The sequence below is a fragment of the Pseudonaja textilis genome, chromosome 1, assembly GCF_049901715.1.
Source record: "Pseudonaja textilis isolate UNSWEBS1 chromosome 1, rPseTex1.2, whole genome shotgun sequence".
NCBI lineage: Eukaryota > Metazoa > Chordata > Lepidosauria > Squamata > Elapidae > Pseudonaja > Pseudonaja textilis.
The window spans coordinates 231,135,765-231,156,252 of NC_141990.1; the positions used below are offsets into that span (position 1 = coordinate 231,135,765).

A 20,488-nucleotide genomic window follows, 5' to 3' on the forward strand; every position below is an offset into this window, starting at 1 on the left:
TAATGAGAAAAGATAGTAGACAGTTGAAACAGGACAGACAAAGAATATAAGTACAATGATTTGAATTGAGATGAAATAAATAAAACAAAATTAAGAAAGTTAAAAGAGGGGAGAAGCTATATTGAAAAGGTAGAATAGTAATAAGATATGGAATGGAATATAAAAATGAGCATGAACTTGAATTTGTGTCTGTACGAAGAGATGTAACCTGGGACTATGCCACTTTCAAAAAAGATGTTTTATGTTTTTATGTTTTATGTTTTGTTTGTTTATGTTAGTTTTCAAAAATTAATAAAAATTTCAAAAAAATAAAAATAAAAATCACCATTTGGAATTAATTTTAGAAGGGTTATTGGAAACTACACAGATTTTTGGAAGCAGATAATGCCCTGGGACTTTATGTTTGTGCACTTTTGTCTTAATGGATCAAATCGATCGTGTATCTAAGTATATTAATCTGATTTGCTATACTTGATTAATAATAATAATTTGAATTACTGTGCGGATAATGTAGATATACCAGATGTCCATTCCAAATCTACAGTTATACGCATGCCCTAAGGCTTCTTGCTGGCTCCCTTTCCTATTCCTGCTCATTTAGCAAACTGGCTGCAACTTTTAATAGTTGGTTCTAAGAGTAGGAAAATTACCCTTAATTTAAATGCCACTTGTTCCCCAAGTGGTAGTTGTAGCTGTAGGTAAAACAACTACAGCACATTTCTTTTTCTTTTTTTCTGTTAATGTGGATTCTTAAAAATGTATTGCTACAAAGACATTTTATTATGGAAGGAGACCCGAAACAGAAAATGTTATCAATATTTTTTTATAGGAAGAATTGCTTCCTCTTCTTAATTCTACCATAGTGAAGTCACAATGGAAAGAAACCTTTTCCTGAATGGTTGCGTTTAATCTGGCTGCTAATTGACTTATTGTTATCAGTGCCTTTCCTAGTTATGAGTCTTTGGAATGTGTTTGCTTGCTGATTTGGCAAGCTTACAAATGCACCTTACAAAACCAACTCCATATCCTTGGAAATTCCTTTTGTTAAAGTTACTTTTTAAAAAATTGTTTCCTGCTCTCCTTTCAGTCATATTTTAAAAATTATTTTATGCCAATTTGTATCCCAAACTGAAAACAATTGGATCTCTTCAGATTATGTTTTAAATTTAAAGTAAACATATTCCCTACATTCTCCTCAATTTTTTGTTTGTTTTGTTAACACACACACACACACACACACACACACACACACCTCTCTGTGTGAAAATTACTTCCTCAGAATGAGGCTCTGGTTATAAACCTAGTATTGTTGTGCCCTTTATTTATTTTTTAACCTGGACCAGTTTTCTGCAATTAGATTACAAAATTGTGATTGTGGGGCAAATAATCCACAGATAATTCTTTCTCTTAATGTAATTCCCTGCTGGGAAGGAATTCTCAATTGTGTGTCTAATGTCCAGAAAAAAGTGGGAAATATAATGTTTCAACTTCTTCCATTTCTCATCATAATTTAGTTATCAAGCTCCAAAAATCTGGAAAAATATTTGACCAGTCATTTATTAGCTTGCCTTTGCTTCTTTGGTTTATTACATTTAACAGGAAATATTTTTCTTCCTCAGTAGTCATCTTGATAGAACATGTGAATGTCAATGGATGAAGTGTGTGACCAGTGTGGCATATGGGTTTTTTCATCCTACAATACCATAGTAACATTCAGAACAATACTACATGTGGGGGTTCTTGGTGTTCTCTAAACTTGGTTGTTTTCTTGCAGATATTTTATTACCCAAACTAGGTAACATCATCATCTAGTGTGTCATTTCCTTTTGGATCTTTTTCTGGTATTGCTGGTTGGTAATGTCTATGGCAGAAAAAGTTGTTTTCCTCTAGAGAAGTTCAGTTGGAATGTTCATGTATAAACTAGAAATCCATCCAAAGACTCACATTGCTGATTCATGAAAATCAGTAGTTTGCAGCAAGATTTTAGCATGCCCTAACTATGTGGGTAATGGAAGATCTAGTCACAATCATTAGAAGTGTACCATATTGCCCTAGGTAAGGAAAATACAGGAAATCCCTGGGTTACCAGCGTTCCCTTAGCGAACATTTGAAGTTATGCAATAAGCACCTCTTGTCACAGCTCTGACAATCCACCCCAATTCAAATCATGAATCTCTAGCCACATCTCAGAGTTAAAGAAATTATTTATTAGGAATAAACAATGCCGGCATTACCTAGGTGTAGCCAACTCTAAGACACATCATTCATCTCGCCCTTGATCCTGGTCTTCCCCCACCCCCTGGATGTATATTCTCCGATGGGACACATCCATACCCAAGTGTCATCAATCATGCTCTCCAGTATTGGCCACCCAGCAATTATCTATGAAAATATTTAAGGTATGCATTGTTTCCCCCACTCCCTTTCTTCTGACAACTCTAAAAGACCAGAGAAATATTTTTCAGTTGATATCCCTAGTGTTTACAAACAAGTCTTGAAACTATGAATCTTGCAATACCACAGCAGTTGTTTGCCCTTATGAACAACGGCAAGGCTCTGCAACATTTGTTCTGCACTTTGCTAGCCAAAATGGATCTCCTGAACCTCCCATTTTGGCCTGTAAAGTGCCAGGCAAGGCCTGCGCAGGTATAAACGGAACTACAGAGGGGTGCACTGAAAGGCTGGAGAGCAGACAGTTTGCTAGATCTTTGCATGGTAAGTTATCTGGTGTGGCAGGTTGGATGTGAGGGGGAGCAATTTTGGAGAGTATGAAATATTTCAGTGAGTCAGGGAGGCCTTGGATGGTCTTAAGTAGGTGGCCTGTTCCAGCACTAGGCCCCTCCCATGGCCTTCCCCATTTTGAAATACCTCATGTACATTTAACAAGCCTCACATTCGATTAACGAATGTGTGAAAGGAGGGAGTAATCCTGTTAAAGTTACGAGATGTACTCCCACAAATCTCAGATTATGAATGGAATAGGCAGGCTCTATTATATTTGTAACTCGAGGACTACCTGTATCTTTCTTGAGGGCTTTTTAGAGAAGGCTTTGAGGTTGCAGATTCAAACATAACAAAAAATCAAAATGTAGTGCTATCTTGCAAGTTCCATTGACTTATTAATGGATCAGCTGGTTGAGAGAAGGCTTTGGTGCCTGATTACAGCCATTTGAACTTTGACTCTAGAAACTTTGAGATCATATGTCTTAAAATAAGGCTGAGGAAAAGTCAGTTCTTTCACTGTTCTGTTTCTACTCAATGAGTCTAAATTTATCTTCTTCCAAATACTGGGCATCATTACTGAGTTCAAGTGGTCATATAATTCAGTATATTTGGGACTAAGTCAGGCACTGAAACTAACAGAACATGAACCTGAGAATCAACAGCTGTTATTTTAGAGGTGTTTACTTCTCAGATATGTTGTATAGTGACATTATTATTAGATTTCTTAATATATTACCTGTGGGAGTGGCTCAATTATTGGAAACTAATTAATGGGTGTCAGGGTAGTGTTGGAAATAAAAAGTGCAATTTCAGGAGATTTTCTTTTGGTCACAGCTACAGGTATGCAGTGTGACTAGAACCCTTATCAATGTTAATTTATTTATTGACATTCCACCTTTATTTTCATTTTTTTTACAAATAAGTCAAAGCAGTGAACATATTATTTTCCCCACAACAACCCTGTGAGGTGGGTTGGACTAAGAGAGAGTGACTAGTCCAAAGTCGCACAGCTGGCTTTCATAGTTAAGGTGGGACTTGAACTCACGGTCTCCCATTTTCTAGCCTGGTGTCTTAATCACTAGACCAGATTAGCTCTAATCCAATTTGAGTTTCTTCCATTCCCATTGTGCTCTCACTCTCTCCATGTTGATCACATTAGTATGATTATATTGCTATTAATGTAACTTTCAACACCTAATGGCATATTGATCCCATTCATATCAGCACTCTGTTGGGATCACTTTTATTTAAAATTACATTTTTATTTCTCTGAAGGACAGTCTCTAGTTGGTCTTATAGCAGAGATATTTTACTTATCAAACAATCATCCCTACCGAGGTAGTTCCCTGTTGCCTGTTTTGTTATCCTTCCTTGGCTGCTGTCTTTAAGCTCCCTTTCTTCATTCCTTAAATCTGTAGAGAGGATTAATATCGTTCATATGGGAATATTATTGTCTGTGCAATTCATTTTGAACAAATTCATCTGTTCAGTCATACAACTGCCCACTTTCTAAGTGCCGTTGTGCCTCCTTACTTTTTAAGATTGGTAGCTTGAACCAATTTGGAAGATTGGAACCCTGGCCAATTATGGACCCGGTGAGTGGAATTTTCCACCAAAACCCCAGGTAAAAATTTTCTTGAAATGCTTGAAATAGTTTTTGTGTGTATATGCACATGGGCAGAGCCAACAGGAAGCACAGCGGGGAATAAAGGAGCATTGTGATATTACCCATATCGAAAGAGCAATTTTGATCACATGGGTTGTTTGGAAGGGTTTTCTGTTTTCTTTTCATTCTTAGGGAAAACAATTGTATGTTAAAAGTAAATGTAGTTCACGTTGTTTTTCCTACATTGTGTATGGAAGTAGTACCGCAAAAGAAGGCTGGTTAATGAATGCCACGGGTAAATGAGTGACTAGGGCAGGACAGCAATGAAGCAATAAGTTGAGATAATTTTTCCTGTTTGAAATGTTTGAAACAAATTTGATAATGTAAGTATGTAAAAATAGCTGGTTCTTTCTGCCTGAATAGATTGAACACAGCTGCAGTTAGCAGCAGCTTGTGTTCTTTAATGGTGCTTCCTCCCCTGCCCCCACTCCACCATTTATTTCTGACTTTCCTTCTTCCTTAGAAAGAGAAAAGCATTGAATGGTTCGTAATAACTGCATGGCTTTTTCATTCTCTGTTTTGCTTTCAGGAAATGTAGCATTCTTTATAGGACGTGCCACATAATGCTTAGAACTATGAAGTGGAGCAAAAAATAACTGATTTGAGTGCTGGATTAGTGGCAGGCTAGAGAAAAGAAAAAAAGGTTTATAATTGAAATATTCTCAGTCAGTTTGTTGTTTGAATAATTAACATCCTCAAAATCCAGCCTTTTATTTTCCTTTGTTGTTACTGAATTAAAAAGGTGCACTTTGCATCTAAGTCGATAAGGAAATAGAAAGTTTAATATTGTTCAAAACTCTATTCACCAAACAAATGCATAATGTAATTTTTAAATTACCAAGATTTTATGTTGGTTGTATAGCAAGTTTGCCAAGTTTTGCTAGCATAGATTTAAAAAGTTCTAAAATTACATAGAATTTCATATGCCAATTAAACTTATCTTTGAGTGTTTATTTAGTCAATTTATATATCCCGCCTTTCATTCAAATGATTTATATGTTCCTCATTCTATTTCTCCCTATGGTAACCTTGTGAGATGGCTTGTGCTGAGAATGAGTAACTAGCCCAAAGTTGCCTAGTAAACTTCCAGGGCTGATAGTAGGTTAGAATTTGGTGCTCTTTGCTCCTGGTCCAATACTTTAACCTCTATACCATAATGTCTCTCTCTTTTGGTATACTCCCTGAGCTGCTATATACAAATTTTGTAAATACTTAACTGGAAGATTAATGAGTCCTCTGGCCTGAGTTGCAGAAGCTGATTAGTGAAGGGATCCTTTCAACTTGAGCTCAACTACGTAGACATTATTTCTTGGAAATAATACATAGGTGGTTTGTCATTGTTGGCTTTCCTGTCTAAGAAATGCCAGTATTTTCACTCTCTTGGAAGGCATTGTGGTTTGTCTGGGTCTGGGAGCTCAGTCTGAAGGTGTATAGATTTCTAGTTGTATACATGATTAAACCTTGCCTTGCCTTGCCTTGCTGTCTTCCTTCCTTACCTTTCTCAATCTACTATTTGTTGTTAGTAACTCATTATTACAGTCACACAATTTTCTTCATGTTTATAAATCACATAATGAAATTAGAATGAGATTTGACTTTGTGAAAGAACCTAGAAGGCATAATTACCATAAGAAACAGTGGTAGACACTAGATAGGTACACATACAAAGAGAGTTGCTTATCTCCCATTAGTGCTGCTTTGTAGAAGGCTGGGTTTTCCTCTCTTACAATGTTATCTTTTCTTTAAAAGTGAATCATTTGCATGGATTACCTTAATTATAGTAGCTGTGGGTAGATGTAATGGAGGCCTGGATTATAGATTATAGGTTAGCATCGCTGTGATAAAAACAATATCATCTTTACTAAACTTCCATTGCTGTGCTTACAGAGCCAAGCGAGTTTACATGTTTCTGTTTTTATTCTGCTTAATAACTTGAGTTTTTCAGATAAAATGTCAGTGATTAATCAGCTACCACCCACATTTTCAGTAATCATAACCTATATACAGTAGTTTTAATCCAATGATTCCTTTAGAGCAGGGGTGTCCAACCTTGGCAACTTTAAGACTTGTGGACTTCAACTCCCAGAATTCCTCAGCCAGCAGCTGGCTGAGGAATTCTGGGAGTTGAAGTCCACAAGTCTTAAAGTTGCCAAGGTTGGACACCCCTGCTTCAGAGGCTAGTAAGGTGAAAGTTTCTGATTCTGCTGCCAAAGTAAGTCATTTTCTAAACATGGAGAAGATCACAGAAACCTTCAAAACCATGAAGTGAATAGTGACACAATTGTTGCTTTAGAAAAATGGGAATACACAAGTTCAAACCTTGGAACTAAACCCTGAAACTATAAAAAAAAAAGGAATGGGTTGGGGTTTTATTTTTGTTATTTTCGTTTGAGTATTTTTTTGTATTATAGGGCTTCCTAATTCTCTACAATAAATTTTATCTAAACATTTTTTGTTTGCAAAGCAAGAAAGTCTGTTTTTTGTTGGTGAAATGAAGAGGGTTTGTCAGATCACTGCTCCAGTTGCTACAAGAGAATAGCCTGAGATTAAGCAACTATTAATAGATCCTCTTTCAGACCTGTTGTTCATGAATCAGGTCACCAATGCCTTGTTGGTGCACTCAAGATGGACCAGTTAACTAGCTTGTTTAGAAAGCACAATTATTTTCCCTTTTTTCCCCTTTTATATATTTTACATTTCTAGTTCCAGAACAGATTAATGTTTTGTCACATAAGATCATATTTTTGTCCTATAAACTTGTCCTATAAACCTTTTATCCCACCACACACACACACACACACACACACACACACACACACACACCATCCTTAAGTGTCTGTTTCTGTGAGATGCTTGGAGATGGAGAGGGCATTACTTCTCTAACATCTCTAATCTATACTCCATGAGACCATATGTGCCAGCTCAAATAAATGATCTTTAGGAGTCCTGCATCTTTCCCCTCCTCTTTTGTTGGGAACAAAGAGAGCTGCATCAAAACAAACAACTATATATCTCTCCTCTGATGGGAAAAACCTGTTATCTCTTCCTTGATAGCTAGCCAGAAGGATACTTTGGAAATTTAAAATGAACCATCTTGTTTTCCATGTCTTACTATGATCTCATGTTGAAGTGATATTGATTCTTCTTTCTACCACACCATGCCTCTTATGCCAAACCAACTGGAGTGATGTTGGCTCTCCTCAGTGCCCTCTCCTAGGCCATGTGTGCAGAAACACCAAATAGTTTGAAAGGAGTGTTACTTAGGCTTTAGCAAAAACAGGCAGCAGCAACCAAGGCATTTATTTGTGCACATACGTAGGAGCAAATTCCCAAATCTTTGGGAAGGTTACCCACTGTTGAGTTCCAAAGAGCCAGAGTCCAAAGTGGGCAGTCATATCTCAGTCCAGAAATCTAAATAAGTCATCAGCTGGTCCAGGTTCTAAGGAGTTGGGTTTTTTTCTTTATTAGATTGTTATAACTCTTGATAAATTATATTTCAATTCATTGACGTTTATTCAATATTAATTGAAGAGGGCTGGGAGGAGATCCTTGATTCAGATGCTCATGCTGCCTCCAGCTGCATGCAAGCCTGGGGTACCTGATTGCTAGGTTGGTTGGTTTGTTTATTTTTTATCAAATTTATTGGCTGCCTGTCTTAGCACAAGGTAACTCTGGGCCATTCCCCTGCGATTGGTATTTGGGGCAACTTAAGTGGCTCCATCTATCTCAAATTCATCTTATCTTAGGACATTTTCCTTAAACCTTTATTACTAGCCTATCATGTGTCCAGGGCCTGGATTGTTTAGCAATGCCTGACCTGGCTCTAAGCTGGCCTATTTGATTCTTTATTGTAGCTTCTGAGACAACTTGTCTATTTTATTTGACAGGTTTTCCAAAAACAGAGCTTGCTCAATCATCTAATTTCTGATAGAGGCTCACACACTTGGCAGCACATTGTTGGAAATCTCTGTATCAACTCTTGGATGTACAGTGTCACCTATTCTGTGCCCATCATACACAGTGGGATGGTAAACAGAGAACAAATGCTACTTGCATTACTAGGTTAACTGTTAGTTGACCTAATAGTTTACTGCGGCCGAGTTCACTAAATAATTCAATTCATATCTTTAATTAGATGTCATCATTTCAGCACACCCACAGTCACAGCCTGAACCTGCTACTTAATGCTTCCTAGTTCCTTCCCATCCCAGAGTCTTCCCGTTTTCTCCAGAACTTCGGACCATTCAGCACCATTTCAAAGATCATGTAGATCATGCCAGACCTCCTACTTAGGTTTTTAAGAACAGGCATTTCTGGAAGGCCTTCCCATTACTGTTGAAATCCACATGTGGCTTTCTACAGAACTTCTCCCCTGGATATACCTGGATACCAAATGTACTGAAGAGTTTCTTATATTTACACACACTAGTCTGATCCTGTTTTATGTGTAGCTTCTGCCCACACTGAAGATACATCCTGTTTTCCTCTACCCTCCTAATGATGGAATGTCATCTTTGTATCTGAAATGCTTCTATTGTATCACTCCCTGTTTTGATGGAGGAAGAAAGAATTCAAAGTTGTGTATATTGTTGACCCAGTGCAGAAGAATATTTCATTCACTTGGAAAGTTACCCACTCAGAAAGTTCCTGGGAAGTAATAGGATGTACATGTCTCCTCTTCCTTCAGTAGTTGCAGCTGCAGTATCCTCACAACTTATACCTCCTGACAAGCTGCATGTTCTGGCCTTGGCATCTGTTAACAGTTCTGAGGGAAAATGGATCTGATTGGGAGCTGGAAAGAGGGGGTATTGCACAACCACAGTGCCAGGGACAGTGGAGAAAGGAGTAGAAAAGGCCATGAGAGCATAATCCCCTTCAGATCCAGTGAAGAAAGAAATGGAAATTTCCTTCCCTCCTGATATCAGCACTTGGCTGGAAGAAACGAACATTTTATACTCCTGAGCATGGAAAGGAGAGAAGGAATGAGTAATTGGGGGGAAATGGGGAAGGGGAAATACAGTGGAAAAGGAAGGCAGAGACAACTTCTTTAAACTTTTTGAGTCTGCTTGGGAATGCAGAGTGGAAGAGATGCTAATAGTTATATCTGGAACAAATCCTTGAGAGTTCTATCTCTGATTTAAAGAAAAGTCAAAGACTTTTGTATGGTCTCTGGTGGCAGGGAAATGTATGATCCGTTTGGAACAGATCCGATAAATTGCTTATGCCTTCTCTGCTTTTAAAACATTTTAGTTGCTTTGGTGAGTAGTGATTCTGCAATATAATGTGCAACTATGCAACTACTTTTATTTGGATGGATGGATGGTGCTTAGAGATTCTTATTGAAAATTTGTGGAATCAAAACGTTTTTGAGGAATAGCAAAGCTATTTTGCAATTGGAAAATAATCTTTACCTCATTTGAAATATGAGTTTATAAATATATCTTCAGCAAAAGATACCCTCTGACTAGCTAAACTTTGGTAGCTGAGCTCAACTTAGAACAGATAATAGAAGAATTATTGAGTCTATCATCTGCACCTCTGTAACTGTCTGGTTTGGTTCTGCAGCCCAACAGGAAAGACACAGACTTCAGAGGATAATTAGGACTGCAGAAAAAACAATTACTACCCACCTGCCTTCAATTGAGGACCTGTATACTGCACAAGTCAAAAGAGGGCTGTGAAAATATTTACAGACCCCTCACATCCTGGACATAAACTGTTTCAACTCCTACCCTCAAAACGACATTATAGAGCACTGCACACCAGAACAACTAGACAGACATTTTTTCCCCAAAAGCCATCACTCTGCTAAACAAATAATTCCCTCAACACTGTTCAACTATTTACAAAGTGTACACTACTATTACTGTTAACCTTCTCATCACTCCTTATCACCCATCCCTTCCCACTTGTGATTGTAGGACTGTAACTTTGTTGCTTGTATCCGTACGATTTATATTGACTGTTCCTAGTATGATTTGATTGCTTATTGTACCCTATGACTATCATTAAGTGTTGTACCTGATGGATTGACTCTTGAGGAATGTATCTTTTCTTTTATGTATACTGAGAGTATTTGCACCAAGACAAATTCCTTGTGTGTCCAATCACACTTGGCCAATAAAGTATTCTATTCTATTCTATTCTATTCTATTCTATTCTATTCTATTCTATTCTATTCTATAATATTACAGGCTGTAAATAAGCGATATAGAGACAAAGGCTTCTAATGCTATGGAACATTCATAAAATGAAGTAATAAAGCCCCCCCCTCCCGTTTATTTTCAGTGATTGTAATTCATTTTAGAAGAGAGGACTATTTAGTAAGCACAAAAGTCCTTAATTCCATAATGGTATATATACTAGACACACAAGCAATCACAGTTACTTGTCTATCTATATTGGATTTGATATTAAAAACACCTGCATATTCTGTTATTTATGTATTCAGTACTTCTCTTCTTCCCCTACCCGCCCCAATTGTATTTTTATCTCTCTGAAGAAGTGAATATGTAGACTTCATCTGTAAATGAAAGTCAAAGTATTATCAAGTCAGGTGTGTTATGATTATATCCGTATTAGTTCAGGAGCCATCTTCCGTAACTAGCTACTGGGATGTTTTTCAAGTTCCGAGTCTTGCCTATGGTCATGTATTCCCTGATAGTCTTCCATCTAAACATACAGTAGTCTCAATCCTCTTAATTTCCAATCCCAGACAGAGTAGCCAAGTACTACCATCTGCTGAGATTCCTCTAATCTCCAGCCCCAGAGAGCCCTTTTTTAATTTAATGTCAATTTCTTAACAGGTGCTATGCTTTGGGCACCATTGATGTCAATCCCTGTTGCAGCTGTAGACAGCATTTATATCATTCAGCTCCAGGACAATTTCAGCTCATAATAAATAGAAAATGTTTTCAGGTTAGCATTCCCATCACATGCTGATAGAAATAAGGGTTAGGCTGGACAATTTGCTAAGCTTTCAACAATTGTAAAAGTGTACTTTTCCTAGAAAGGTTTACAAGTGAAGGTTATGTGGCTACTCTCCTAATTTACTTGATCCCTTGACATTAATACAAAACATTTTTCTGTTATTATATTTAAAATATAGTAGTTTTTACAATCACATGGTCAATTCCATTGGATTGTACTATTAACACAGAACAGTCATATTTATCAATATGACATGATTGAAAAAATGACCACAAATTTGTGAAGTAATATTTTTTCCAGTACTGGAGGATTGCACTAGAGATTCAACTTAGAGCTCTGACGAATTATTAAATTTTGGAAGGTGCAACTTTATAATGTTTTGTAGCATGGTACAGATAAAATTAACATTTTTTAAAAAGTGGCAGGAGAAAATAACCTCTCAATTCAAGGTAATGATCTAAGAACATTTTTCTGTGTTATCTTAGTTTAAGATAGGTTTTCCAGTGTAATTTATTAAGTATCAAAAACATGAATAAAAAGTAAAAAGGAGACAAAAAGCAATATAAAAGTGCAAAAAAAGAAGAAAGTAAAGGAAAAATGTCTTTCAATTTAAAGAAAATACCAAATTTAAAATTAACAGTAGTCTATATTACTTCTACAATCACATACAATTCTAATCATCAAATCCCGAAATCAAAATTACATATCTCTTATTTTAGAAGTCCAAAAGTGGCTTCATTAACAACTTGATGTTTATAGAGGTATCTATTTACAGTATCTTTCCATTTATTGTTCAGAAGAGGTTGGCTCAGCTTTCTGCACAATACCTTCATTAGTGAAAGTCAAAATTCAAGAAGTATGTACAACAGCTTATAGAGGCAACTCAACTGAGAATGAGGATTTTTCATGTGGAATGGCTAGGTGGATTATAAGTGGACATGAAAAGAATGCCTGTATTCTCTAATACTTCATAGCCAATAGCTTGTAGTGAAAAATAGTATGTAATTCTGAAGTGAATTGCTATGATTTTAATACTTCATTGTTATGTAATATACCCTATTAATTAAATTCAGGTTCAAGGGAAAGCAGAGGAAAAAAACATTATTCTTTTGTTAATATTTTTGTTTAGTTTAAGGGTTTCCTTCTACTGATTAAGTAACATTTGTTTTGTTCTAAAATGATATTGATACTCTCAAATGCAAATATTCTATACACGCTTATTACATAACTTCTGTTTTAGCTTGTTGTTATTGGAAATGCTTCTTGTTTATGATTCATTTGAGTTCAAAGTATTTTGGCCAAGCCTGATTGTTTCCTTCTAATCTGTGCCTCTGGACTTTGCTCAACGCCAAATGTGTGCATCAACATCCTGATATGTGAAATGAATCTTCTCATCCATTAGATAACAATATAGTGTGATGTATTCTGGTAAAATCCTCTGTTTGAGGGACTGTCCCACACACATGATATTCAAAGAGATTTAAAGATATGTCCCTAAAAAATATGTGAATATAAGTGTGCAAAAATAAGAAATATGTTTCATTTTACACCCAGAACAAAACATCCCCATGAAAATATTCCATTGGAGTGTTCTGACTTGGCTAGGGGCAAGCATTTCTTTCTTTATTTGGCTTGTATGGCAGCCAAAACAGAAAGGACTCAAAGCTTTAGAAAACAATATGACCTCAGAATAGATCTTCAACTCTTATTTATCAATTTACAGTAGACATATGCTTCTAAATCATATAGATTCATGGCAGTTTATAAGCAAGTAAAACCAAAATAAAATAAATTTTCAAAGATAAAACAATCAGGACAATAGCCAGTAAAGCAATAATAATGCAATACTCGTGTTTAATAGCCACACTATACACAGCAGCATACAATGGCAAAGTATGCATTTTTGAAGCATGACATTTACATCTTTAAACATTAAGATCTTTTTTGCCATAGCTGTATTTACAGAAGTTATGACCTGAAAGAAAAATAAGAACCAGAATAGAACAGATCAGATGATAAGTCAGAGAGCCTTTGAATTTCTCACATTGCTAACATGAAAAATTGACAACCATCCTTTAAAAAATGTACTTTTTAAAAATCCTGAAGTCATGGAACAAGATTTTCTGATGAATGAACTTCATCCTTCAATTATTAGTTCATTCTAATTCTATCTGTATCCAACCTCTAGGAATATCAATAATATCAAAATACTTCCGTCAAGATCAGAATAGATGTTTTGAATTCAAAACAGAGCATTTTAAACTTAAAGTGGAGTATTCTGAGATGTCTCAAATGTAAAGTATGTTGTACACCAATATTTCCTTTCTTCTTCTCTATACATACCACAAATATGTACACTTAATTACATTTATTTGTTCTTAGACATTAAAAATCCTTAAAGGAGGATTATGTTATTGCCCCTTTTATCGACAAAGTTAAGACCCTGGGCTTAAAACCTGGTTCTTGAAGTAGGTGGGAAAAAGTTGAGATACATAAATAATACTTCTAAAAAAGCATTTTCAACAGGTTGCAGATATTGTGTGTATGCATCTGTTTTTTTCTTGTATTACAAATGAAGGCAAATATACGTGATAATAGATCCAATCTGGGATCGGTCACTGGGACCAGAGGTTTAGTCTTTCGAGCTTTCGGACTCATGCTGGAACCGATCTTCAGTGATCGCCTCTCTAGCAGAGTGTATGCTTTGGACAATTCTGTCTGTGGTGTGTGTAGCTTTTTAGTTGTTGATTGTGGTGTTGATTGCCAGCTATTAAGTCGTTGACTATTGTTTTTGTCCTCTTTCAGGTTATGTATTTGTTTCATGTTATTCTAGTTGGGAGAAGTATTTTTCATGTGTGGTATTGTCTTTTTAGTCAGGACTAAATTCCAACAAGTTGACAATCAGCCCAGAAATTCCAAGTCTTCATTATTTTCAGTTTTGATGGTTGATTCATTTATATCATATTTGCATTATTCAACATCAAATCTATGCAATGTTTGTTTTTGTTATTTGATTTAATAACATCTAATTAAAATTGAAAGAAATGGAGAACTCCCAGAAATGCTTTTTGGAGTATTTTGTACTAATTTTTAGCTCTTTATAAGTTGTTATAAGTTATAAGAATTGATCTGTTTCATTCTCCAACCCAATCCGGTTTCTCTGGAATTGAAAAAACAGTGAAATTACTCATTTTTCTTCCAAGGCTTTAAGTAAATGTGAAAAGCACTGCATTTCTGCTGGGGATAAAATCATTTTATTCGATGTTTAAAGAGAATGGAAGTGACATTAGTAGTTTTTACTAGTCTCTGTGCTAATAATTGTTCATATTTATGCAAAACCTATTTCTGGCAATTAATAGCATGTAACCTAATGCAGAGGTATTTTTGTTGCCTGGCATATTCTAGGTCTATGGCATTAGTGGTTTATGCTGTATTCTATGTGTATATGCAGTAGCACAGTTAGCTTACATGTATGCTATTTAATAACAAATAGAAGTTAAATTCACTATATATCCATATATGTTTAGTTGACTACACCTCCACAGCTTAACAGCTGCCTCTTAAATTGAGCAATTTATTTCATTTCAGCACTTTTATGCTTACAGGTGGCATGCAAGCAACATATATTGCTCATTATTGCAATGAGCTAATGGCTAAAAAAATAGAACTACATTGTACAGTCCTCTTACTTTTCATTTATTTAAGGCCCCATTACTGTTTTGTATTTGAGAAATCACACACAAGCAAAACTAGCATAATTGTAGTTAGTAACACAATTGGATTGGTTTCTAAAGATTCAAGTCAGATGTTCCTGGCTTATTTGGCGTATTGAACATTCATGTTTATATTATGTAACATTTTGGAGTAGTGGGTAGAATATCTATGAAGCATTGAAACTGAAATGTTTTGTTTGCTTATGGCTAATCCTTTCATCTGAACTTCTATTAGTGCTCTACCTAAAACTGTTAAAGCAAGAGAGCTAGAAATGTGAAGTGTGGAAAGAAGACATTTTCAAGCATTCCAAAGCATCACTTTCTATGTTTCCTTGCTCCGTATTGCTTACATGTAAATGAAATCAAAGAACATACTGTGCTTACATTTCTGTTTGTAATTGTTGTTGTAGGAACAAATCACAGAAATGATCCAGAAAGTTTAATCCCCTCTACCTTTTTGTGATGGAGTTGAAAGTCTGGGTAGATGGAGTCCAACGGGTTGTATGTGGCGTTTCAGACCAGACGACATGTCAGGAAGTTGTCATAGCATTGGCACGGGCCATTGGTAAGTAGTTTTTATGTTCATGATGTCTAAAAGGATTTATGCAGTCCACTCCTAAGCATGTTTACTTAGAAATATCTACCACTGAGGAGGTTTACTTCCAAAATAATTGTATACAGAATTGCAGAATAACCTCCTGTCCAAAATTCTTTTTTAAAAACTGATTAGCAAAATAGTGCTTTATTCATGTCTTATCCATGTTTTAGAGAAGAAGAAATTGTGTAAACAATTGACAGTTGCATAAATACAACAGCTTGAATGATTAGAGGCTTTTTCACAACGTGGTGTAGATTCTGTCAACATTTCTTTCTTCTAAAGCAGTATTTTTCAATCTTGCCGATTTTAAGATATATAGAGTTATACTCTCACAATTATGGCTGCAGAATTCTGGGAGTTGAAGTCCACACATCTTAACATTGCCAAAGTTGAAAAAACACTTTTAGAAATTATTGTTTCCAAGTTTTGCAAAATTATTTTAAATACTCTTTTCTGCTAGTTCACCCACTCCATCTTTAACAGATTTTACTAATAAAGGTTTGTTTTCACAAACTAAGAATACCCTTTTATGCTGTTAGATCTTTTTTCTCCTCCCTTATATCGCACCTTCCTTACGTTGCTTGCCCTCATCTGACCATGTGGCATCGGTGGGAGGGGAATCAAAGGGGAAAATTTTGTATTGGCTTACAAGATAGTCTCTAGATTGGAATTCTACTTTGCATTGAATGGGGTGATCATGCCAAGTCTAGGGTAAAACTGGACTTTGGTTGTGTTTATAGCATGCTGGCCAAAATATACCAGAACTGACTGATACTATTCATAATTAACAAGCATGGAAAATGGCATATGGTATGGCTATAAAAAAAGCTGGTCACCAAGACTCCAGCTCCTTTATCTTACTAAAAAGCATTATGTCAAAACCAAGAAAACTATATCAGAGGTCTGTACGCAATGACTGTGATATACAGATAATTACCACTAGGAATGTAAAAGGAATTTAAGATAAAAAACTGAATTCACAATTTTTTTTAAAAAAAAGAATTAAATTAAGAAACGACTGAATAGATCTGCATGAAGATATTCTGATCTTGTGGAATAGAATTAATGAATAGATGCATGGAAGTAAGGATGTAAATTTAGTTATGAATGAAAGGGCAAAATTCACATCAGACAGTACAGTATATGTTGCATCTAGATTGGTTTGGGTAAATATACAGGTAGGAATTCCTGGATTGGTAATAGTTTTTAAGTTATGTTACAAATTAAGGTTGAAGTTTGGGAATGCAACATTTTGAATGAATGCAGTTGGGATAGGATGGGATGGATTTTTTTATTTTCTTTTTGTTAAATAGCATGAATGGAAGTTTGGAAATGAGAGTACAAGTGTGTGTGGGGGGGGGAGGGGAGTGACCAGGAATGAATGAGAATGATTATGAATAACTGGTTGGAAGAAGTACTGTTTGTTTTAAATACATGGTTTAAACATATGTCCTTTCATGTATTCATACAATAAAGGAAAGAATCTTGAAGCAAGATGGAATTGGTTGATTATAATGAAATGTTGAGAGAAGGTGATGAGAGGCTGTTGAATTTGGGACAAACTGCTATTCATACAATCAAAAGAAGATAGGGGGAGGGGAATGGGCATAAAAGGAAAGGAAAATGAGTACAAATACTTCTATAGAACGACTACAAAAATTTAAAAAAGGTGTTGTTAGTGTTTGGGGACAAACCCCCAAGCAGAATGCACAGCAGCAGTCAAGCCAGGCAGCCAAATGAGAGAGAGGCTGGGCCCAAGAGTATACACACACTGGAGACAAAAACACTGTTTGTAGTTTTAAATAGTTATTTAATTCATTCAGAGTTTAAGCAGTGTCATTCAGTCCATATGTCATTATCCAATACATCCATCCAGTAACATAGTTCATTAAACTAGTCAGTACAATGTCTTTATCTGCTTGTAAATCTTCTCCTTCCGATACCTTTCTCTCGAAGACAACGCTGAGTATTCGCAGGATATCAGCTCACCAAGTAAACAGTCCTTTTGTTCAGTAGAAACGGTATCCAGCACAGTAGCCAACAAGCATTAACAAGCAGACGTCTCAAACAGGAGTAAACAGCAGGCAGCAGAGAGACCAGCGACCAGGCCAGGAACCAGAGACCAGAAACCAGGGCAGTGACCAGGAAGTGTTACGTTTCTCTCACTGCCTTTTATTGCTGCTTGCAACCGCACCCTTAATTATCTTATTACATTGCAGTTTGGTGCTTAAAGCTACAAACACTTAAACCTAGGTTCATATATTTATTCACCCAAACCTAGTTGGTGTATCCATATACCCAACATTCTCCCCTTTTGGGTGATATAAATATATAATACCTTTACACTCTAAACCCATACTTTACACAACTCTCTTGGTGCTTAATGGCACCTTGGACTTTAGTAAAATTATCAGCTATATTGTCCTCCGACATGCAGTACTCCAGTTGTATCATTTTACACTTTACAGATTGTCTAACGTTTAGGTACCTTAAATCTGTATGCTTGCTCCTAGTTTTTACTGCAATATTTGTGGCCATTTGAATTGCTGCCTGATTATCTTCATGTACAATTATAGGATAATTTACAGTTATACCCATATCATACATCATTTGTTTATACATAATTAACTCAGTACATAATAGTGATAAACAGGAGAATTCTGCCTCCATAGTAGACAAACTTATATGCTGTTGTCTTATTGACTTCCAACCTATTAATGTCTTACCCAGCATTATGGCTGTTCCTGAAGTCGACTTTCTTGTGTCTCTTTCTGATGCAAAACTAGCATCTGCATAAGCACTCAATATGAGATCACCTTTTGGTTCTAGATACAGTGCATGGTGTAATGTTCCTTTAAGATATCTTAAGATTCTCTTCAATGCTATCCAATGACATTGAAGCGGATCATTATTATGTCGTGAAAGCTGATTAATACTATAAGCTATATCTGGCCTTGACCAATTGCTAATGTATGATAAGCTACCAATCAAAGATTGATATAATACCTTATCAAATTTGAGACTTTGAGCATCCATTTTGCAAATATCCTGACTCATTGGAGTCTTTGCAGGCTTACAAAGTTCCATCTTATAATCTATTAGCAATTTAGATATCTTATCCTCCTGAGATATCTTAAAACCTTTCTGTGTTTTTAGTATATTCAAACCTAGATATTTCTTTATCTCCCCTAATTGCTTGATTTTTATTTTCTTTCCTAATGATGCTATAATTTTATTTGCTTCATCATTAGTCTCAGTAATCAAGGCAATATCATCAGTGAATAACAATAATAATGATATTTTCCCATTTGTCTCCCTTTTAAACAGACATGGGTCGGCTAAACCAGCTTTAAACCCTATATTGTTCAGTTCCTTTACAATATACTGGTTCCATTCATAGCCCGATTGTTTAAGACCATAGAGGCTTTTCTTTAACAACCAACAATCATTATTATTTTCACCTTTAAATCCAATAGGCTTTTTCATATATACAGTATGTCTTAGTGGAGCGTGCAAGTAAGCAGTTTCCACATCTAGATGGTTAACTATATATTTCTTGCTTGCTGCCCACACTAAAGCTGCCCTTAACGTTGCTGCTTTAAGACTAGGTGCAAATACTTCATCATAGTCATTGGCACTTTGTCTAAAACCTTGGGCTACTAATCTTGCCTTATGGATTATGTTTCCATCCTTATCAGTTTTTATCTTAAAAATCCATTTGCAGCCAATGGGTTTTATATCACCAGGTAATCTCACATTTTCATAAACTTTCATATCCTTCAAGGATTTCAATTCCTTATTCATTGCTGCATACCAACTTTCCTTATCTTTAGTAGGATACTTTTTTATCTCATCCACAGTATATGGAACTCTATTTTCCTGGCACACTGTATTAGCCTGGTATCTATCAGGCGGTCTAGATATTCGTGTAGTTCTTCTGGGAATTACAGGGCTTGTATGAGGACTTTTTTGAATTACTACCTGTTCCTGTTCCTCATCTTGCTCAGCTATTTCTTCCTTTATGGGCTCTATCTCTTCCTGTACTTCTCTCTTTACTTTATTCTTAAAGTTACAGGGATAATTAATGGGATTTCTATAGGATTCAATAATCACTTCTTTATTGTTATCCTGTTCTAACTTATCCCATCCTACGTGCTCTAGAAATTGGGCATTGGCACTACATAACACCTTAGATGTGCCTTTCTCCCAAAATCTATATGCCCTATGGTTAGCTTGGTAACCAACGAAGAAAAATTGTTTAGCTCTGTGTTGCCCTTTACGCCTGAGTTGTGTAGGGATATGCACCCATGCTGGTGCACCAAATGTGTGCAGGTAACTCAGATCAGGCTTCCTGCCATGCCACATGGTGAATGGTATTTCACCAGTAGTTGAGTTAACAACGTTGTTCAATATGTTATTAGCACACATTGCAGCCTCCCCCCACACATAATCAGGTAATCCAGAATCAGTTAACATTGTTCTAACCATTGCCTGTAGTGTTTGGCCTCTTCTTTCTATAAATGTGTTGTGTTGTGGTCTGTATGGTGCAGATTTCTTGTGCTCTATTCCAGCTACCTTTAATCTATTCTGGAATTTGCTGTTTACAAATTCCGTACCATTATCTGTCACCAGGGTTATCAGTTTCCGTTTAGACTTTCTTTCTGCAAACTTTAACCAGTTGAAGAAATGTTGATATGTTTCAGTTTTGCTTTTCATTAGGTAGCAAAACCCATATCTAGAGTAATGGTCCATAATGCTCAGTATATATCGAGCACCCCCATACTGGGTTTCTTTGGACCTATAATGTCTGCAAATACTACTTCTAAAGGTTCTTTAGTTTTGAAACCATTTAGCCTA

General features: G+C 36.0%; 1 protein-coding gene and 1 long non-coding RNA gene across 10 annotated transcripts in view; one reads left to right on the forward strand and one right to left on the reverse strand.

Annotated features, from left to right (window-relative positions):
- RASSF7 (Ras association domain family member 7) overlaps positions 1 to 20,488 on the forward strand; it is a 98,575-nt gene that overhangs the window by 62,340 nt on the left and 15,747 nt on the right. For 5 of the 8 annotated variants that reach the window (XM_087919897.1, XM_026706644.2, XM_026706650.2 and 2 more), the window contains exon 2: positions 15,444 to 15,598. In XM_087919897.1, coding sequence (XP_087776023.1) covers positions 15,496 to 15,598 — 103 coding nt within the window. In that variant the 5' untranslated portion in view covers positions 15,444 to 15,495. Of the gene's footprint in view, positions 1 to 4,061; positions 4,349 to 4,508; positions 4,714 to 4,746; positions 4,874 to 15,443; positions 15,599 to 20,488 lie in introns of those variants that run through there. The other 3 variants (XM_087919888.1, XM_087919914.1, XM_087919917.1) reach the window with 3 other exon arrangements.
- The window catches only part of LOC113440197 (uncharacterized), a 111,291-nt gene that overhangs the window by 44,346 nt on the left and 46,457 nt on the right, over positions 1 to 20,488 (reverse strand). The window lies entirely within an intron of this gene.